The 14,010-nt window shown below is 40.1% G+C and overlaps 3 protein-coding genes across 8 annotated transcripts in view; all 3 read right to left on the reverse strand.

Moving 5' to 3' along the window:
* Window positions 1–149: 149 nt before the first annotated feature.
* pip5kl1 (phosphatidylinositol-4-phosphate 5-kinase-like 1) lies at window positions 150–6,052 on the reverse strand. 5 transcript variants are annotated; one of them, XM_028974980.1, is made up of 11 exons: window positions 5,781–6,052; window positions 4,956–5,303; window positions 3,333–3,383; window positions 2,363–2,517; window positions 2,138–2,262; window positions 2,012–2,046; window positions 1,878–1,933; window positions 1,687–1,799; window positions 1,424–1,586; window positions 1,245–1,283; window positions 150–993 (listed from the first exon to the last, which is right to left on the reverse strand). In XM_028974980.1, the coding sequence occupies exons 2-11, from the start codon at window positions 5,184–5,186 to the stop codon at window positions 543–545; spliced, it is 1,419 nt and encodes a 472-aa protein (XP_028830813.1). In that variant the 5' UTR covers window positions 5,187–5,303; window positions 5,781–6,052; the 3' UTR covers window positions 150–542. The 5 variants fall into 5 exon arrangements, with proteins under 5 accessions (XP_028830813.1, XP_028830812.1, XP_028830814.1 ...); XM_028974979.1 differs by having other exon boundaries at window positions 4,956–5,353; XM_028974981.1 differs by having other exon boundaries at window positions 4,956–5,150; window positions 5,781–6,051.
* Window positions 6,053–6,546: 494 nt separating this feature from the next.
* On the reverse strand, window positions 6,547–8,318 carry dpm2 (dolichyl-phosphate mannosyltransferase subunit 2, regulatory). The gene is made up of 4 exons (XM_028974047.1): window positions 8,291–8,318; window positions 7,884–7,973; window positions 7,223–7,325; window positions 6,547–7,125 (listed from the first exon to the last, which is right to left on the reverse strand). The coding sequence occupies exons 1-4, from the start codon at window positions 8,291–8,293 to the stop codon at window positions 7,070–7,072; spliced, it is 252 nt and encodes an 83-aa protein (XP_028829880.1). The 5' UTR covers window positions 8,294–8,318; the 3' UTR covers window positions 6,547–7,069.
* A 590-nt stretch (window positions 8,319–8,908) lies between these two features.
* eeig1b (estrogen-induced osteoclastogenesis regulator 1b) overlaps window positions 8,909–14,010 on the reverse strand; it is a 32,173-nt gene continuing 27,071 nt past the window's right edge. For both annotated transcript variants that reach the window (XM_028974402.1, XM_028974401.1), the window contains 5 exons: window positions 13,536–13,640; window positions 12,723–12,921; window positions 12,469–12,590; window positions 11,875–11,944; window positions 8,909–11,753 (listed from right to left, as the gene is read on the reverse strand). In XM_028974402.1, the coding sequence (XP_028830235.1) occupies window positions 11,708–11,753; window positions 11,875–11,944; window positions 12,469–12,590; window positions 12,723–12,921; window positions 13,536–13,640 (542 nt within the window). In that variant the 3' untranslated portion in view covers window positions 8,909–11,707. The remainder of the gene's footprint in view (window positions 11,754–11,874; window positions 11,945–12,468; window positions 12,591–12,722; window positions 12,922–13,535; window positions 13,641–14,010) is intronic.

Consider the following 14,010-nt stretch of genomic DNA (forward strand, 5'->3'; position numbering starts at 1 on the left):
AATAATTTAATTTAAAGACCCAAATAATGTCTATACTCTGCTTCCACACATTTCACAGTAACGGATCTATCTATTCTGCTCTGTATCAGTGTCCTTCTGTTACATTACTGAAAAACAACTAATGCTTCTAGTTCAAGATATGTCTGCAATATTTCACAACAGCTTTATTTTATGAAGATATTTTCAACAATTCCAGACAGTAGTTGAAAGATGAGCCATCATTTAGCTTCTAGATGTCTAAGTCATGAGAGACTTTAAAGTATGTAACAACGAACAACCTATGATACTACTCTTGAAAAAGTATTTCTATTTTCCATGGAAAATCTGAATTTTTTTAAAAGCAAAAGCAGACATTTGGTGTAAAATTGGCAAAATAAAAAAAAAGCAATTATAAGATTCATATGCTTCAAAATGAAAGTTAATTTTCAACTCTGGACAACAGGTCAACATAAAAAGTCAACTGCAAGCGTAATCACTTGAAAGTGATAAGACAGAGCTTCATGTCACAGTGTCAGCTAGTCAGCATCTGGACATCGGCAGCTCTAGTTGGTGTGACTTTCCACCCATTGGCATAAACGTAAGCTGTAGGCAGGTGGGCTGACTGTTGAAAATGACTGACCAGGATGTCTCAGTCTCTTCCAGATGTGCTCAAGTCTCTTCTTAAAGCCATACACAGTAAAGATATCAATTATGCCTATGAAATAGCGCTGCTCTGGTCCATCAATCACATGAAGGGGGTTCTTAAAATTGGGCAGCAGTCTTCGGTTTTGGGCCTGGAAGTCTCTCAGCTCAGTGTGGCTGCCTTCAGTGATGTTGAAATGTTCACCCTGGGGGTCTCCAGCCTCCATGCCAAATCCAAAGGTGTCATGCCCCTCCTTTAACTGGTGCTGCTGCGTCACGCTCTCCATCTGAAGGCCAGACTCTTCTTCTTTCTCTGCCTCTGGTACAAATGGTGATCCAGTGTGAGTGGGGCTGGAGACTGCATTAATAGACCTGCAACATCCCGATTAGCAGCACAGAAAGAAGGCCGTGAGCCTATGCACAGCAGACGTTTGCATATTATTTGCATGTAATAATATCAGCTTATGATGTTTAGTGCGCCTAAATGACTACCTAGTCACATTAAATGCCAACTGCTGGGACAGAGACATAAAGTTAGTCGTGAGGGTGACGGCGTTAAATGTTCGTTGGAAGTTGTTATTGAAAGATAGCAAGGCAACTGGACAGTTTGATTATCTACATGCCTGCTGTTCATTCCCCTTTTGGTGAAGAATAACAATGACCTGAAATCAGAAGTACAGTAGATTCGCCATTATCCAAAAATCAGTTTTTGACCTGGCACTGGTTTAAGTCTCATATGATCACTTTCTCAGAGATACATGTGGCTAGTGGTAAAACGACTCATTCTGAATCTGGTGCTCACTTTTTGGTCCGCACAATGAGCGTGGCAAAGGAGAGGCTCTGGTGCCGCTCATCCTGGTGCAGAGGCTGATGAGCGAGCAGGAGGCTGTAGTCCAAGACGTTGAGGCCTCTGAGAAAAGCTGTGTCAATCTCTACCTGTCGTACAAACCACAGCCGCTGCTGATCTGCGCATAAACACACATACAAGAAGTTATTAAAATTAGAATTGTTAAATCTATTAGGGAGTGTCATCTCCCTAAACTATAACTCAGATAAGAGCCTTACCCAGGGTGATGAACTTGCCCTCAAAGTTGAGATCTTTCAGGACTACAATGACCTGGCTACCCTCAGGGGACGGGTCTGTCCAGCGGCTCACCTGACACCCTTTGATGTCGTACCTGACAAAACCCATTCCACACAGGCAAGTAAAAAAAAAACTTACTGCAGTTTAAAAGTGAGTTTATTTAAAATTGTACCTGGCACTGATCCTGTCATCAGGGTAAAAAACACTTTGCATGACAATGAAGTATTTCTGCAAAAAAAAAAAATTGTCATAACACCAACGCATACATATTAGCAAATATAAATTATATATCTAAAACCTAACTACCTTTTTCCGATGGGGGATTTTGATTTTATGGACACCTTCACAGAAGAAAACAGCATTATATGGCAAAACAGAATATTTAGATAAAATGAAAACCATATACAGCAAGCCAAGCGTAGAACTCCTTACCCAGAAATTTAACCAGCAGGGAGTGAGGGTATCTTTCAAGGTGATTCATGTAGATCTTCAGATTTGACAAAAGAAATCTGACTTCCCTTTTATTCTGAGTCTTCAGGAAGAAACGTTTATCATTCCTATCCCAAGCAATTCAAGAAGAGAAGTCCAACGCTGTCAGTTCATTGCAGTCAGTGTGTCTGTGTGTGAGGGGAGGGGTGTAGGGAAATGTTAACTCACGTAAGGAAAAAGTCGGCTTTGCTTTTAGAGTTGCTGATGAACTGCAAATAGAAGCCTTCAGAAGACAGTGAATGCTGATACTCCTTCTCCGTCATCCCCAGAGAACGGCGCAAGCTGGCAAACACGGGCCCTGCAAAAGACTCCATTACAAAGTCCTTTAGAGAAAGCAAAGACAAACATCATTATAAACGCAAAACTTGTTTTTGCTCTCATTTTTCATCTGCTGAACTCTGAACTCATCAGCTGAAACATGTTCTACATACACAAAAGCACCCATTACTCTCAAATATTGTTCACAAGTGTCAAACTCTGTGTTAGTGAACACTTCTGCTGTGATCCATCCCACCACAGAGGTGTGGCATATGAAGGTGCTGATGAGACAGCATGAATATTGCACATAGGGAGCCATAGACTGGCCACAATAAAGGAGCTGGGCGGGGCAGTGAAAACCCGTCAGCGTGGACACCATTTGCCTCACGCAGTTCAACACATCTCCGTGGCATAGAGTTGATCGGGTGGTTGACTGTGGCCTGTGGAATGTTGGTCCACTCCTCTTCAATAGCTGTGCGAAGTTGCTGAACATTGTCAGCACCTGGAACACACTGCCGTACACGCCGTTGCGGACCATCCCAAACGTGCTGAATGGGTGACATGTCCCATGTTGGCCATGCAAGAGCTGGGGTGTTTTCATCTTCCTGTTTTGTACAGATCCTTGCATAATGCAAATTAATCTTTACTTCCATGTTTACATGGTCAGCCCCACTAGGGCTAGTGCTTTGTTCAGGGATCCAGTAGAAACAGCAGATTTGATGGGCATGGATTCACATGACTGACTTCATCACCTGGCTGATCATATGTGTAACTGGTATATGTGCAACCCTGAGCCTGCAGAGACAAGCCTATACATTCTGCTACGGACAGGCGTTAATAATAATAAGCCTCAGTCCTAAAGCAGAATCAAAAACTGTACCTTGTGAATGTGAACGACCTCCATCTTAAAATCATCGTCGCTCAGTTCATTCTGCAATTGGAAGAAGCATGTTAAAAGTTATTTCATTATTAGTTTAGCTACAATTTGTGTGTTGTGCTTGTGCGGGAATGAGGAATTTCACTGTAGTCAGGGAGCGTGACAAACAGACTGGACATTCATTTGTTAAACTGCCAAGTCAGCTGGATCAGCATCAATGCCTTCAGTACAGCTTAAAGTCACATGTTAACACAGATTTTGTGGGTTAGGTGTAACACTGTGTCACCCCCCTCTCTCTTTCTCTGACAAAAACCAAAGGAACACTCACAAAAAGCCAAATTACAAGATTACAAGTTTAATCGAACCTAACCCGGATTTCCCTCGACCGCACTCAGCATTTTAAATTAAACTGAATCATTGCCCAGGATATCAAAGCTTTTTCAACTTCGTGTTCCATGTCAGCGCTGAGATTCTTGCCACTCTGTTCCCTCCTGGTTGTTTCTCTGTGAACAATAATACTGTTTGTTGCACAACCGTGCCAGTGTTCTCTGGGGCTGAGCATTGCTGCGTCCAATGGGGGGTGGGTGCTCCAGAGAACTGCGTCCCCAGCCAGGCTGTACAAGGCAGGAGCAAAACATCTCAGAGCACGCAGCCACGCCCGGCTGCATCATGCTTTGACTATGATGAACGTGTGTTCATCACTATATATTTTACTGCACAACCATTTGAAAACAAGAATATTGTGGGGTAACAATGGTAACAATGGGTAACAAACTCATGGTGCTGTGGGACGAGAGTCAATCTATTTCTAGTAGTGATGCCTGCTGCTAGGCCAACTAAAAGCAGTTTGGTCATCGAACACCAATCTACAGTATGCTGCCGGCCACCCTGGCATCGACGATGTGGCCGATTGTTCAGTTCAAACCCCACGGGCCCAAGTGCCCTGTTGTTGTAAAAAATTATCACCACAGCGTGCTTCTGGATCATTCTGGCAAGTCTCCAGTGATTCTCATATTCTCATAAATTATGTAACAACCTTGTAACAAAGTTGTATGTTGTTTCATAAAACATAGGTTTACCTGTAGCTCGCCAGGGCTCTACAGTACCTTCCAGAGTAGTCTGTTCTACACATTAATGCATGATAATAATGATTAGTTGAATAATTTGATGTGTCATGAAAGTAAAAATATATATATTTTTTGTCCTCATCTGGGAACACACATTGACATGGCACACAACAGAGGGCCTACATCTGTAATAAAAAATGTAATGGTTATTTCACCAAAAACACTTCCAGTTAACTTCAGAATAAGAACTCACATGCATCAACTACTCAGTAGGCATTGTAGTAGGAATCACTCAAAACCGACAACTTAGCGTTGTCACTGTCCATGAATGAGGACAGTGTTTTCGCCGAATTATGATACTATGGTGTGTGTCTAGCATGGCAAGTCTGGTTTTGTTAGATTAGGTTATAAGTGAGCGATCAGATTTCAATTGCAAATATGTTTTGCTTAAATTTCCAACCACGTGACCTTTGAATGCAATTATTACCTGCAGGCCATCCCAGGGCATTCCAAACCCAGAAATCACAGAAAGACACTAGCACAGACATGCCATACTCACAGGTATTGCGTTATCAATGGTGTTCTGCACCGCTGTGGACAGGCCTTCCTTCATCATGCAGGTCAGGCCGTGGAACTCATGCTGCTGGTCGATCTCGAACAGCCCCAGCAGCTTCCACTGCTGCCTCAGGCCGCCCCACCGACGCCGCTTCCCCGTGCGCGACCGCTGCGGGCCGCCCCGACCTGACAGCTCCATCTGGGATAAAGGCACAAAGGAATCTGCTGCGGCCATCGCTCCGGCTAATGGCACAAACCATGCAGTAGCAGCAGAATAAACCCGTCGTGTCACTTTGCAACGTCCCCTCCAGTCGAACAAAGTCCCTCCAGACGGTAACTGGGGTGCAGCGCTCTGCAAAAAAAAAAAGAGGACTGGAGCCTCTCAGCCCCAGAAAGGGTGAGCTGCAAAAAAAAAAAAAAAAAAAAAAAAAAAAAAAAAAAGGCTTTGAGGGCCACAGAAAGCAGGAGCTTTTAGTGGAGAGATATTGATTTTTTTTTTTTTTTTTACTGCAGTCCTGCTCTGATGCCAACAGGCAGCCGCATCCCTTTTACCCCGAACCCTGATCTGCGAGGATCTTTTACTGTTCTAATCAGACATTTAAACCTGAATAAAGTTGGAAACGTCGGTTCGAGGTTCCGCGGCTGGGTGGGAACTTTTCACGGGCTACAAAGACGACAAACTCTTGAGTAATAGTACCTGTGGTCGACATTAAACAGCTGTCTAAGGCTAGAGAAAAAATAACTAAATGTCCGGATTAAAAGCTGAAAGGGACAGAGAGGGAAGGAAGGAAGGAAGGAAGGGAGGAAGGAAGGAAGGGAGGATAAATACCGTCTCGGGATCTCTGCGCTGTTCAGCAAATTCCTTCCGTCCCGTTTGCTGTCACCGAGGACCGAGGACTGAGGACACCGGCTCGCTCGGTCGTAATGAGACGGGGACGTCTGGTTTGTGCACGACACGTTTTCATTTGGCCCGGCCTGAAAGGTTTGTAAAACCCCGAGCCTCTTGATTGGATGAATTTTTATTTTAGGCTGCTGGACTTATTCATGCCATAAAAAGGCAAGTTGAAGTTGAAGGAGATTTGTAAAGTGAGATCGACCCTAAAGCTCAGCTCTAATACAAAACTCACATGCTTAAACAAGTTTTTGTTTCGTTTTATTGATTCAATGCATTTGTGCAAGAAAACCTCTGACGTCACCGTAATATGACGAATAAATACTACAGTATAAAGGGAATAAATACTACAGTATAAATGAAATACATACTACAGTACGATACAGTGGATTAAGTTGGAGTTGTAAAATAATTGACATTCCCATCATGAAGACCACATTGTGTTGATAGTCAGGTGTGACAAATTCTTCCCTGGATGTGACGGAAACAGATCTGTGCTTGAGGCATCTTCCTCTTTTGTTCCATTTCAAGAGTGACTCAAAATATATCTTGGGTCACCAACCACAATCTACTCATCATCTTACTTCGCCTGGCAGTGTGAAATAATAAAACACTTGTGAGAAGGGCAAAAAAAAAAAAATCATTGAATTGCAATGAATTTATATATATATATATAAATAAATAAATTAGACTCAAAGGAAGATATCATGTAAAATTATCTTTATTTTCAAACACAGTATTTACAAAGTACAGTTTACCACAGTCAAGCGGCATATCTGAGCCACCTGAGGAACCGTACTAACCGGTTACAGACTAACCGCACAGACTAACTGGTCCATTCTGTCTTGCTCTGCTGCGAATACAATCCATACAGAACCTAGAAACAAATACCTCATTACTGCCAGTGTGGAAATTCTTCTCGTTTTTACCCGAGGAACAGCAGCTAAACACAGGATTACATGGCCCACAGGCAAGACTGTCCACATTCATTTTCACTTTCTGACACATCGGTGAGGGACAGGCGTCAAAATCAGCAGCTCTCCAACTAGTCTTTAGTAGCTTGTCTACAGCGCGTTCAGTTCTTGCTTTTATAGGCTTACGCTGCCAAGAAAGAGAGCCTGCGAGCATGAAAGCTGTATTTGCCCTGGTAAAAGTCGACTTCACATTGAACTGGATCCGCATCTGCATTCATTTCGAGGAGGGTTTTCGAAAGGCTCTGACAAACTTTAGTCCAGCTTCTTGCTCCTGCGATTTTTCCAGGTCACAACTCCAATGAAGGTACCTGATGGACAGAGCACAGGCAAGAAAAGTTTTTTCCATCCCAAAGAAAAGCACCCACAAAGTTAACTTAAGACATATACACACTTATTCACACTTACCAACACAGAGTAAGAGAAATAACGCTGCTACTCCGGGCAGAATGACTGAGTACTCACGGGGCAGGAAATACATGTGAATCACATGGTCAGTGTCAACAAAGGGCTGAAAAGCAAAGTGAAGTCTAGTGTGAGTTTCAGGCCAACTGGACATTATTCTTATTTTTATTATTTAGTCTTTGTCCAATATGGTGGTGTTTGGAGCAAGTCAGTACACATACAGTAAAAATAATACAATAATAAAGTATAACAATAAAATTACAGAGCAAAAAGTGTAAATGTACACACACAGTGAGAATACACACACAATAAAATGTATGGATAGCAAAAACACAACAGTATATTGAGAAGAATCCTTCTGAAGTCAAATATATAGAAAGGCAGAGAATGTTTGAATGTTTTCGGCGGGGGTGGGTGAGGTTGCGGGTTCAAATCCAGAAACTGTGAACACTGCTCATGGCTGCCCACCGATCACAACAGTACGATGGGTTAAATGCACGTTTTTTTGTGCGCACCGAGTGCTGTACATCACAATGACAAAAACGATCCCTTTCACGTCCAACGGGCAGATGTTACATGAGTATTTGAGGGCGCTGTGGGCATGAGCAGGGGTAGATAAACACACAGCAGTAACAGCAAACCCACTGGCCGGACGTCGACGTACCAGAACGATGACCCAGATGGTGTAGTAGGTAAAGAGCATGAGACTGAAGGCAACGAGGCCCAACCCAACCACCTGATCCGCTCCTGTAGCCTTTAACAAACGAGAAGAAACACCGAGCTTGCAACCACTGAGTCACCCGTATGTTTGATCGAAGACAGTTCGTGTATAAATTAATGAAGAAATGCAAAACGTTACACAGCTTAACGCCCGTTTAATGGTTATCGATTTATTCGTGTTGTCATACAGGCATGATGCTATAAAAGCGTCAACAAGTCAAAATAGACAAACTAGGCGAGCATCGCGATTAAAATGAACGAAAGTACTTTTTGTTATTGTTTGGACGCTTTACGAATGTATTTTTTTGTTACTATTTAGTACGCTTCAGTAACACTTCCATTCAATCTTACCATTTTCCACGTATTGCTTCCGCGTATACTTCCGCCTAGAACAGGAAACCCGGATGTGAATTCGTCTCACGGTTAACTATACATGGGATTTGTAGTCCGAGTACGTTGCACATTACACAGCGCTATCGTGATGTCATCAGCGGCATCTAAAAGTAAAATAATGTGATATACTTTTAAACTGATGTATCTGAGCCATAAGTGCAACGAAAGCCTTTGTTAATCAAAGACTTTTGATACTGTGAATTTGCATATATTTTTGTAAGAGATGGGGGGCAAAACATACATATATGGGAACAGACATACTACTACTGTATGTACTTAATTAAGAATTAAATTAATTTTTTTTTGTAACATTTTTTTACAAACAATTGGCTATAATGGGTTATGCAATTAAAATGTACTTTTGAGAAACAATTGAGAACACAAAAATGATTTAAATATGAGGGATCACATTAAAGTTGGCAAAACGTTTTGAAATTATTTAATGCAATTTATCACAAAATCCTGGATGAGGTGTGTACACTTATATCCATTGTACTTTTACTTGAAATGGTAATACAAAACATTGATTATCTTGACATATTACAAATAATCCACACTCACTTTGTTTGAAACTAGTAGTTTGAAACAGTAGTTTTATTTGCCACAAAATATTACATTTAATATTTTCCAATAGTAACTTATAGTATTGAATATGAAATATTTAAAACGTACTCTAGAAATATATCTTAATTCAATCACATCACAGTGTTCCTCTCCATAAAAGTGACTCTGTAAATTCTTATTTTGTGCCTGAAAAGAATGAGCAAAAATAAACCGGAGCACTGGTTTCAATATTAGAGGATCTGTAATATAAAAGTCATTATTGGAAAAAATAATAAGAATCAGAAAACAATATAATCCTTTTGGGTGATAATATAATAGACAGAATTGTACATGTTCTTGTCATTTATATAAAAAATATTTGTGTGGGGAGCGGTCATGTGCATAGATTTATTTCTCTTATCAATACAGGAATAACTACATGATTAAGTTTGTTCAAATAAATTTCAGACTTTAAGTGCTGTTGTCTCAAATATTTAGTTTTTTTTTTTTTTTTTGAGGTCATTAAAATGTTTTCCATTACATATTTAATTATGCATTTTTGTATCTTATTATTTCATTAATAGAAACAAACTGATAATTGTGTGTATTAATAGTGTATAGAATAATGTTAATAGAAATTCTCATCAATATCAAAAATCAAAACCTGCACACCTATTGTAACTGCACTTTCAAATTGTAGGACAGACATTTGCACTTAATTCTTTACAACAGCAATTCAGTCTATTAGCTTGTTAAAAATCACAGATTACAGTCAAGTATGAAGGAAAACATAACCCACATATACCAAGCCCTCTTACATAAATCATCTATTCTTTGCCGCTTATACAGGTGTGTATACATAAAACATTTGATCTGTTAAAAGTTAATATGTAACTAAGGTACTGAATCTGTTGATTTCCTAGGTAGAGGAGATCATGTGACAGAATGTAAAATAAACCAGCCTGCTGGTTTGAAAATGCGAAAGGAGTAAAGCACTATTCAGGATATTACTGTTCAGTCGTGTGCTGCTGAGCATTACCACAGAAACTGCACCCTGAAACACAGTGAGAGAGCAGGACAGGCTATTAACGGGTCAGTGGTATGACACTTGAATTCCCCAACACACGGATTCAGTGTCATTATGAGGGTGCCTCACATACTGTTGGCTGGATAAAGTGCCTTTCAACACCAATGTCACCATATGCAGACCATTGGCTGTGCTTTTCATGCACATTAGATGAATAGTGACTGACATATGGAGCACAAAAAGTCTGGAGTGAAATGGAAATGTGTGCAGTCATTAAAATGCACTGGGCACTCGCTCTACTTCACTTATGTGGCACAAGCATAGATCTTAAAACTGACGACACCCCTTCATTTAAGTCTCACATCCTTAATGCTTTCTGTTCTTTTTTTCTTCTTCTAAGACCAATGAATTAAAAGTTGTTTTTTGTAAGATCACATATTGCACAGTTTCAATACATGTCAGAGATTCACCACTTCCCCATGTCCCTCTCAGATCAACTGAAAGTGGCATTTTTTCCCAGAGCTCTAAATGAGCTGTAGACTACATATTGAAGGGTGAGAACCAGAGGAACAAAAATAAAATATCAAAAACAGAAGAACCTGAATGCATTCAATTAATTCTTTAAACTAGTTGAGAATTTGTGCGGTCCTTTTTTTTTTTTTTTTCTTTTTTTTTTTACTTTTATTTACTTTTATGTCACTTCAGTTCTCACCACTTAATATGCACATGCACAAACATACAGGACACACACAGACAACACACACACACACATATATATTTACACATAAAGGAACCTCTCCATTAGAAGGTAAGGAAATGCATACTGCTTTTAAAAGATTTAGAGTGCACACCAGGTGCAGTTTAGGACACTGAAGCTGTAGCAAACACTAAAAAAAATGTGACTCATGAGCTCTGACCTAAATCCACCCAAAATTCAATGCTTAGATCACTTGTGCCAAACAGATGTTTAGGACAAAGTTCAAAGTGAAGTTTAGCTGGCACAGGTGTGTGCTTCAGTGAGCGCTGTCACAAAAAGCCAGCTGTTAGTCACGAGTCCAGCCAGTGACTTGGAGGTGGGAACAGATGAGGAGCTGCTCATCTTTTTACGCTGTATGGCCAGCCACACAAGATTATAAAACTCTGTTTTCTGCTGAATACAGGGCTGTTGTACAATAATAAAACCTTCTTCAAAACTTTAAATCTTAACTCTGTCCAAACAGCAGCTGTGTTTTAAACACACGACCATCAAGAGACAGGCCTGCAGCCGCAATGGTTAGTGGAGTCTTCCACTGCTAGACTTGATGTTGATTAAAATGAACATGCAAATGCTGATTAATGAGTTATACTAAATCAGCAACATATAGACATGTCCAAATCCACACGTTAAAGCTTTCACTCAATTTTACCACAAATAACATTCTTTAGAAAACCCCATTTTTGCAGGGGTCTTTCACAGTGTTACACTACATCTGCCATGGTGCATTATTTTGTGCCATTTACTACACATGACGATCAGTTCAGTTAAATACTTTGGCAGAAAATTACCACTGATTTCTATTGCCGTTACTAAACAAAAATAGACAAATTAATGAAATTAATTAAATATGGGCTAAAAAGAGTTAAATTCGTGGTACGTTCAATGTGGTGGTAAAATATATTAAAAAAACATCCAGACACAGAGAAGCGCTAAAATTAACATCAACTGCAAGTGGTCCATTCAGAAGCGGCTGGTCTTCTTCTCTTTGTATGATTGATGAACATGTGCAGTGTGGCAAGAGGGATGAAGCCAGAATTACTGGGAGGCCTTAATGACTCTCAATCACCACTGGTTCATAAACTCCAGCAGTGACCCTGAAGATAGAGGAAACGGGGTGGTTATTAACTGAATGCTAATTTGCTGATCAAATAAATGTTAAGCAAGTCACAGGATATTAAAAACAGGTTCAGTGCGGTCAGCCTTTTTGATGTTTACCTATTGCCAAGCTGTATCCCACTTAGGGCTGTGGTCCCATCCCGACTGATAAACAGCTGCAGGTTGCTGTCTGTAAAGTAGATAAACACACAACTTGGGTTGTTTTTTTGGGTAACAGCTATAACGTTATTTCTCCTAAAATAGTGGCATCAGTAGACGCATTTTTACCAGGGATGGAAAATATTTGGTGGTAGTAGCCTAATGGGTAACACACTCACCTCTGAACCAGACCACAAAATCATAAGTTCAAACTCAGAAAAAGACACTTAACCCTCAGTTGCTCTGTCCCTGTAACTACTGAATTTAAATTGCACTGTATTAGAGCATCCGATAAATACCATGAAATTGTAAATTTTTATCAAATACACTATGGTGCTACGATCATTCATAATAATGTTGTAAAGATATACCGAGAGATATACCATGACATACTGACAATAGTGTGCTGCAGTCATGTGCACGAGGCAGAAGCCCAAAATCAATAAACACTGGTATAATTCTATACTATTATATAATGCTGCACTCGCATGCATACATTAGTTAATGTAAAGAAGCGCTGCCACCAATTCATACATTAATTATATCATTAATTACCTTCATTGTTTGTGACATCAGCAAAGTTTTGACTCTGAACAATTTTCTCCACTATGTCATCAGCATCAATGCGTGTGTCGTCCACCCAAGTAGGGTGGCTCTCCACGGAGTCCTTCTTCCTTCTGTGGATATTTTTGGTGTGTTTAATAATTTAGTCCATCATTTAAAGATGAACAATGTTAACCATGCGTAGCATGACATGCTAGGCACAAAGTCATTAAAAAACTGGAACAGTGGAATGAAACATTAGTTACCTGGAAGGTCGATTAGACAGCAATGCGGGGAGAGGTGGGCGTGGAGGTCTCTCAGGGCGGACGGGCTCTTTTTCAGCCTCGATGGTACCTTCAGTCACTGTGGTGACCCCCCCAGATGTGCTGCTGCTGGTGGAGGTGTTGCGGCGGTGCTGCGTGAGGTCAGTCAGGCTGGATGAGCGAGAGTGCTCTGTGCTGTAGCCTGTAGAGTTTAACAATACATTACAGGAGCAGATTTACATTTATAATTTATAAATGTATATAGCAGATTTTTTCCCCATTATCACTTATTATTTGGGGCAGTGGTGGCCTAGCACTTGTTGAAGTAAAATTCAAAATTTGGTGGACTCTATAAGCATTGCAACAAACCTACTGCACCAAATATTTCAAATGTTTAATGGCTGTCAAAACTGTACTTCAATAAAAAAACACTTCAATAAAATAATGTTTTTGCAATGCCAATATATGCGGCTAAAATGACCTAGATGGTGTGATGCATGGGACATGTTGCACGGGACAACAATGTCACTGGTCTAAAAGCCACACGAGTGCTGTTATAAACATATTATAGCCAGTACTAAGAATTACAATGTGGTGCATTGACTGAATATTTTAATTAAGCTTGATGAACCATTCAATATATCATATATAAATTGAACTTTTAATGTCTGGGTTATGATCATTTGCTTTGTATTTCATTGAAATTAGTAAAACCGTGTTTCAGCTTTTTAAAAATACATTGCAATTAAATGATGTTCCACATTATATAAGAACCCATCTTAAATATTAGGACAAGTAAAAGTGTACATATATTACCAGATATCTTGCTCTGCTGGCTGGCATAACTGGAGTTGCGTGAGTGTCCAGTGTGAAAGACCTCATCTGGGCTGGACAGGTTCTGATCCAGTTCTTCAGGCAGACCTGGAACAAAATACAGCACTGAAGCACACAAAGCACCAATAAACTATTAGGTAGAGAGCAACACATGCAAATAAAATACCTTAAGCCTGTTTGTTGAAGACTTTGTTGATCCAATTTTGAACCATTCCATAATCCCTTTTCAGTTGTCATTTTACTTGTTTTTCTGCTATAAAGGGGGTCTTCCACAGACTAGTTAGCAGCTTGGATCTCACTTTTCCATTTTTTTTTTTTTTAAATTGTGTTTCTTGGATTTGGGCACATTGCCTGGTTGGCTTTGTCTAACCCCCAAAAAATGTACACATCATTGCACTCGCTAATCTTTATAAGCCACTTGTGCTTAGATGGTGGTCAAACAAGACTGGGTTTAAAA

The sequence above is a fragment of the Denticeps clupeoides genome, chromosome 3 (genome assembly GCF_900700375.1).
Source record: "Denticeps clupeoides chromosome 3, fDenClu1.1, whole genome shotgun sequence".
In the NCBI taxonomy this organism is placed as follows: Eukaryota; Metazoa; Chordata; class Actinopteri; order Clupeiformes; family Denticipitidae; genus Denticeps; species Denticeps clupeoides.